This window comes from Arachis ipaensis, chromosome B04, assembly GCF_000816755.2.
Source record: "Arachis ipaensis cultivar K30076 chromosome B04, Araip1.1, whole genome shotgun sequence".
Classification (NCBI taxonomy): domain Eukaryota; kingdom Viridiplantae; phylum Streptophyta; class Magnoliopsida; order Fabales; family Fabaceae; genus Arachis; species Arachis ipaensis.
In genome coordinates, this window is record NC_029788.2 from 6,110,815 (window position 1) to 6,118,178 (window position 7,364).

Sequence of the window (7,364 nt, forward strand, 5' to 3'; positions counted from 1 at the left end):
ATTTTTTATTAATTATATTTAAGACTAAAATAAAAAAATTAAAAATTATATAAAAAATAATACATAAAATTAAGGAGATGCATATTCCGTTTTATTTTGTTCGTGGCACAAAGAAAGAACACATTAATATGCGCATTCAACTGGATCAATGACATCAGAAATGACCTCCTACTTAGGGATGATGTCGGTTAATGAGAAAGAATATATTCTTATTAAATATTGTATTTACGCGAATTATTCTTAAATTGAGGTGATATTTAAAAAAAATAATCTAAAATGAGCTTTAATCCCTTTGACTTTGTTAGATGCGACATTGTTATAAATAATTTTTTTTTTTAAAGAAAAGCTCAACACATTAGTGGAGTACAGGGTACAGCAACATAAGCGAAATAAGCAAACAAATGAACAACAGAAACAAGCATAAATATCTCATTGTCATCTCCGCTATTGTCATCAATAACAAAAGGGATTCGCATTTAACCATTTCTTGCAGCTTAGAAAAGACAAATTAATAATCTCCTCAACCCTTTTTTCTTTATTCTGAAAAATCCTCCGGCAGTTTCGTTCCAACCATATGTTCCAAATGATCGCATAAAAGCATACCATTCACCTCTTGTATTCCTCCTTCCTATTTGATATCTCAGTCCAACTTTAAAAATGTTCTTTCACCGTACCTGGAGAGACCCAGTGCATTCCAACATATGATATCTAAGCACACCATACCTGCCAAGAATAACTACAGCCAAGAAACAAATGGTAGCCAGTTTCAACACCTCTATTACATAAAACACATAAAGTATCTTCTTGGTAGATAACGCCAAACCGACTAAGCCTCTCTTTCGTATTGACCTTGCCAATCAATACAAACCAAGCAAATAACTTAACTCTAGGTGGAACAAGCCCTTTCCAAATTGTCCTAGTAAAGCTGTAGCTTGATATATCCTCCAGAGCCATTTCCATCTGCAGCACCTGCACAAATGAGTTAGTAGAAAAAATACCCTGTTTATCATACTTTCACACAACTCTATCCTCTCTGTCATATGCAAGTTTGATAGGCGTCAAAGAAAGGTGGAGTTGGTTCACTAGATCCAACTCCCATTGGAATAGTTCTCGCCTCCATTGAAAGTTCCATATCTAAACTAAACCATCCAAAAACCCACAGTCCCCTATCACTGATCCTCTTTTATTTGAAACTGAGAAAAGTCTTGGAAAACGATCTTTCAAAGAACCTCCCTGGATCCAAACATCCTCCCAGAAACGAGTTCGTCTCCCATCACCCACCTCCGTAGACAATCCAGTAATCATCTTCTGCCTAACTTCTTGATTCTTAAATTGTAACAGACATATATCCTTCCACGGGCCTCCCCGATTAGGCAATTCCTGGGTGAATAGAAGCTCATTTGGATTCAAGTTATTACATGAGCAGACCACTTTCTTCCACAACGGACACTCCTCTTTAGAGAATCGCCATCACCACTTAAACAGAAGAGCTGTATTACGAATTATAGCATCTCCCACTCCTAACCCTCCTAATCTTTTAGGAGCCTGCACCACTTCCCACTTAACCATGGCTATACCATTCCTCCCATCTTCCTTACTCCAAATAAATCTTCTCTGTAATGAAATCAGTTTCTCTGCAACAGCCTTCGCCATCTTATACAAGCTCAAATAATAAACCGAAAGACTATTCAACACGGATTTGATAAGTACCAACTTACCGGCTTTATTGAGCGCTTTGGCTTTTCAGAGACTAAACTTCTCCTCCACCTTGTCTATTATTGGCTTCCACGTCTTAACCAGCCTTAGGTTTGCTCCTAGTAAGATTTCCAGATATTTAACTAGAAGAGAAGCTTGCTTACAGCCCAACACACTACACATACGTTGTACCCATTGATCATCACAGTTAACAGAAACCAAGCTTGATTTGTCAAAATTAATACTTAGGCCTGACATCAACTCGAAACAACGAAGCAGCCTCCTGTAATTCTTGATGGTCTCTTCTTCTGGGGGGCAGAACAAAATAGTATCATCTGCAAACTGAAGATGCAACAGCTCAATATGATCTCTCCCAACCAACAACGGCGATATGCAACCGTTCCTAACAGCCTCTCCAATCATTCTATGTAGGACATCAACAACTATAGTACAAAAAGAAATAGAGACAAAGGATCACCTTGCCGCAGACCCCTTTCCATCTTGAACGGCTTAGACGGCGAGCCGTTAATCAAAACTGACATAGAGCATGTACTGACACACTCCATAACCCATCCCCTCCATTTCTGTCCAAATCCCATCTTCTGTAGCACAAGGTCGACAAAACTCCACTTGACTCTATCGTATGCTTTCTGAAAGTCTAACTTTATTATTGCTGCTTCCTTCTTCTTCAGTTTAATCCACTGAACTGTTTCACACGCAATAAAGGCACCACAATGAATCTTGCGATCCTTGACAAACGCACTCTGCGTCTCGCCTACTAACCCTGGCATAGTTGTTTTCATTCTCCTCACCAACATCTTTGAAATTACCTTATACATACACCTCCACCATACTAATTGGACGCAAATCTTTGATTTCCTTAGCACCAGTAAATTTAGGGGCTAGCGCCACCCAAGTGACGTTAGCATCTGTCGGCAATCTAGAAGTTTGGAAGAAGCCCAGTACTGCTGCCGTGAATTCAGAGCCAATTTCATCCCAGCACTTCTTTATGAAGTTCATGTTGTACCCATCACTTCCTGGACCCTTGAACAATTCACAATCTCACACTGCCTCTTTGACCTCCTTAGGTGTCGGTAGCATCTCTAGAGCCATAGTATCCTCCTCCCCAATCGTTTTTACCAGGCCATCTCTGAAGCCTACCATAGGAGACTTCTCTTGATTATATAAGTCCTTATAAAACTCTCTGATGGCATTCTTGATCCTAGCTTAATTCCTTATCAGTCTTCCATTAATAACCAGAGCATCAATCCTATTATTCCTTTTTCTCGCAGAAGCTAAGTTGTGGAAGTATCTCGTGTTTTTGTCCATGTGCCTCGCATGCCTAGACCTCGACATCTGCTTCCAATGTAATTCTTTTCTCACATACCATTTTTCACAGCAAGCAACTAAAGTCCTCCTTCTTACCTCCACTGTTACATCATAAGACCCATTACCGACCATGTCATCAATCTTCTCAATCATAAATTATTGAATTTTATTAAATAAAAATTAAAGGATGAAACATACAAATGTATTATTGCCCCTTTTAAATTGTTGTTTGTGCTCTTTATCATTAAACTCTCTAAAAACCTCCTTATTAAAAAACTTACTCTTGATAAGTAGGAATCATAAAAAAGGTTTTATTCTTAGGGCACTTTTTAACTACATGAATTTTTTTTTTTTAAATTAAGAGTGAGACTCGAATTTGCGATCTCTAGATAAGTACGAGAGAATTATGTCATTTGAGCTAGAACTCATTAACTCCAACTGCATGAATTTCTTATTATTATTTGATAGAATTACATGAATTTCTTCTATTCAACTACACATCGCATGTTAATTCCAAAGTAATTTGATCAACTTTTTATCAAGAACAAGACTATATAATATGCAAGAATCTTAGCCAACCGAAATGAAATACAAGGATTAGGATTTCCTTGTTTTTTTCATGTTTGGAGAAGGGGGTTCTTTGCTTGGGCTTTCTAGTTTCAACCTTTTTTTTCAAATGAATTTAGGCTTGACATTTGATGATGTAGCAGTTATAACTGGATCATGGCCTTTCTTTGGGAAAATCATTTTACCTTAGGAATATCTATTTTGTTTAGCTCTGGGCTAGAGTCTTGATTTGGGTCAGTTTATCCGATCATGCCCATCCAAAAAATGAAAAGTGTGTTTTCAGTCTTTATAAAGTCTTTTTAATTTATCCAATTTGTATTAGGAGAATAGTCAATTCATTCGTTTTGTATATACATTAATTTATTTATCAACAAACATTTAAATAGAGTTTAAATTTATAGTAGATTAATTATTGATTTGCCAAATTAAAAGATACCATAAAAAACTTTTAATTTTAAAGACAAAAAATATATCACAAAATAAAATAAAATTTTAACTTTTAATTTATCTTTGATAAAATGACATCTCAACTTAGTACTTGAAAGACACAAAATCTTTTTTTTGAAGATATGGTCACTTTGGCCCAATCAATTTTAGTAAATATTCCTTTCTATCTCATGCAAATAATGAAACTATCACTGAGAGTGTGATAAGGTTGATGAAGTTTGCAGGAATTTCGTATGGAACAACAATAGAACGGGTAACAAGGTCCATTTAGTTAGTTTAGAGAAAATGTGTTTGCCAAAAAAGTTCGACGACTTGGATTTTAGACTGGTCAGAGTAGTAAATAATGCTAATCTTATGAAATTAGCATGAAATTTGGTGTAAAATAGAGATGCTTTCTAGGTCAAGGTAATCAGAAGAAAATATAAATGTGAGGAGAATACCATGTCCATCGTCAAGAAGTTCCAATCTTGTTCGAATGCTTAGAAAGGTATCGCTTAAGTATGACCCATATTTAAAAGGAATTTGGTATGACGATGGTGATAGCATTCGATTTTGGAAAGATCATTGAATTTTGGACGTGAATAAATTTAAAGACTTTGCTCAACTAGATATATCAGAGGATATGCTAAAAGACATAGTCAATGAATATGCAGTAAATGACAATTGAGATTTAAGCAAAATTAAAGAGGTTTTAAGAGAGGATTGGGTCCCTATTTTTAGGACTACATTAAAAATCAAAATGTGGTTAATCGGTTAAAAAACTTTAACTACATTTTGCTTAACCAATTTAACAAAATAATTTTAAAAATTATATCCATATTTTAAAATTGGTTAACTAAAATCAAATTTAAAAAAACTAATTTTTAACTAATTATCCAAAATCAAAACCAAATAAAAAAATTATTAATTTCAATTTTTTAGATTAAAAATTCAATTTAAAAGACTTTAAAAAAGCCGGGTTTTTTTTTTCAAAAACTGGTTTTATTTTTTCAAAAACCAGTTATTTTTTAAAATTGGTTTTTATTTTTATACTCGATTAAAAATCGATTTTTAAATTTGTTAACTATTTAATAACCAGTTTTATCATATAAAACCAATTTGATTAATTAACCAGTATTAAATTTTTTGTTAACCAAAAATTAGGTTTGGTTTTTGAATTAACCAAACAATATACAACCCTACCTATTTTCTCATCCTTAAAGGTTTCAGAAGTAAATTTAGAGGATGATTAGGTAGCATGATTTTTTAACTTCAATGGTAATTTTACCATCAAATCAACGTTTTTCTTCACTTAAATGTTTTTAAGAACTCTAAGGTTGATTTATTTTTGAGAATTTGAAAAGTTAAAGTTCTTCAAAAGTTACGCACTTTTTTTTATTAGTTGCTAATGAAATTCTTTTGACAAATAAAGAGGTTGGAGTTCGTAGGCACATGATCGAAGAGGATACTTACCCGATTTATTGTTCTTTTTTAGAGTCACAAATAATACATGAAAGAATATGAATGCTTCATTGAGTTCTAGTATATTCTTTAATCAACCCTTTTTTTTTGTTGTTAAAAAAATTGTCATCTCAATCCCGTTACCAATGTATTCATTGGCCATTGTTGTTTACTTGCACCCTATGCTCTCTCTAGTCTTGTCATAACAAATATATTTTTGGGAGAGATAATACAATAGATGAATGTAAGATCCATGATTTGGCCATGCACTTAGCTTAAGAGTATAACTCAGTGCATGAGGAGATAGTTCGAATAAAGAAAAGAATTGGGTGCTTTGCTGAAAAACAAGTCAGTTGGATCCCTCCAAACCCTTATTTCATTAAGTTGAATTCCAATGACTCTGTTACAAAGGACGGTTAGGCGACTTACAGTGGTATATTAAGATACTATAAAAGTAAATTTTTAGCTTGTTATCGTGCGAATCTAAATAATTTTACGGTGACTCTAGCAGAATTCTAGAATATTCTGTTAAGTTTAGACCTAACTCTAAATCTTAGATATATGAATATTTGCATGAAAATAAACTCTAAAATAGTCTCTGCCTTCAAAAAATTATCAAATTGTATTCTACAAAAATATTAATTCTGGCTATTAAAAAATATCGCAGCAGACTAAATAATTAAAACATTCATCATAAATTTCGACAAATGAATACTTATGTAAATATATTTACAAAACAAAGTCATAAACTTTAACTGAGATATTGTTTTTTCTTTTTTATTTTCTCATATATTTTTTAAAGTTTTCATGCATATTTCATTAGAATTATATTTTTTAAGATAATGTTTGTTTAGTTTTATTTTTTTCTAGACTTAATACCCCATTCTCTATTTAAAAATAAAAAGACTAATACAAGGAAACTTAACAAGTTACAAGCTTGCGACGGACCATAAAAATATCATAATCTGGACAAATTATGAAGACATCAGCGAGATTTATTACGTCGTCCAAACCAATAAAAAAAAATTATAACAAATTAGGAATTGGTGCCGTGACGAGATGTTATATGTTGGGATAATAATTATGAGTTAAGGCTTCTTAAATGTCATTTAAAATTATTAGGTATGAGTCAATTTAATAATTATAATATTTTTATTTTTTCATATATATTTTTATGATAAAATTGAATTTAGAATTCAACAAAAAAAATTTTATTAAAGGAATAAATTAATATACATAAACTCTGGTTGAGACTTTTTAGAATTTATTTAAAATAATTATTTTTATATTATATTTTAATAAATATTATTTGTTCATACTTAACACAAAATATAAAGTCAGACTTAATAAAAAAGAAAGACTCACCTAAAAAAAAAGGGTCTTCATACTTTAACAGTTTTATTGTAAATACACTGACACTTTTAATGTATATACACGTTCTAATCTATTAAAAATCTGCATAAAATTTTTTTACTAACATAAACATTAGAGTCTTTTACATGTACCACTCCCCACCTCCTCACGAGAAATTTGAATAGCGACTTGTCGGCACTGAAATAAGTCTGCTCTACAAAAAATATAAATCTTACGTTCGAACCCAAATTAACATTTTAGATAACTCTCGGAATATTATTAATGTTAATTTTTCTCTTATAACCTAGTATCATTTAATCATCTGATGAAAGGATAAATAAAGGAAAAAGAATCTTAGTATATCATTACGTAGATTAAAGATAAATGAAAAAAAAAAAGAGGAACCAACAAAAATATATCAACTTCCCCATAATAAGATGAGGTGACAATATTTACAATGTTAATTTCTTAGTATAACACTATTTTTTTTCATGCTTTTACATATTATAAATAGATAAATAACAAATTAACGA

General features: G+C 32.0%; 1 protein-coding gene across 1 annotated transcript; it reads right to left on the bottom strand.

The window, feature by feature from the left end:
- Nucleotides 666–2,486, bottom strand: LOC107635914. Its single transcript, XM_016339463.1, has 4 exons — nucleotides 2,236–2,486; nucleotides 1,888–2,119; nucleotides 869–969; nucleotides 666–723 (listed from the first exon to the last, which is right to left on the bottom strand). Exons 1-4 carry the CDS (start codon nucleotides 2,484–2,486, stop codon nucleotides 666–668), a joined length of 642 nt encoding a protein of 213 aa, XP_016194949.1.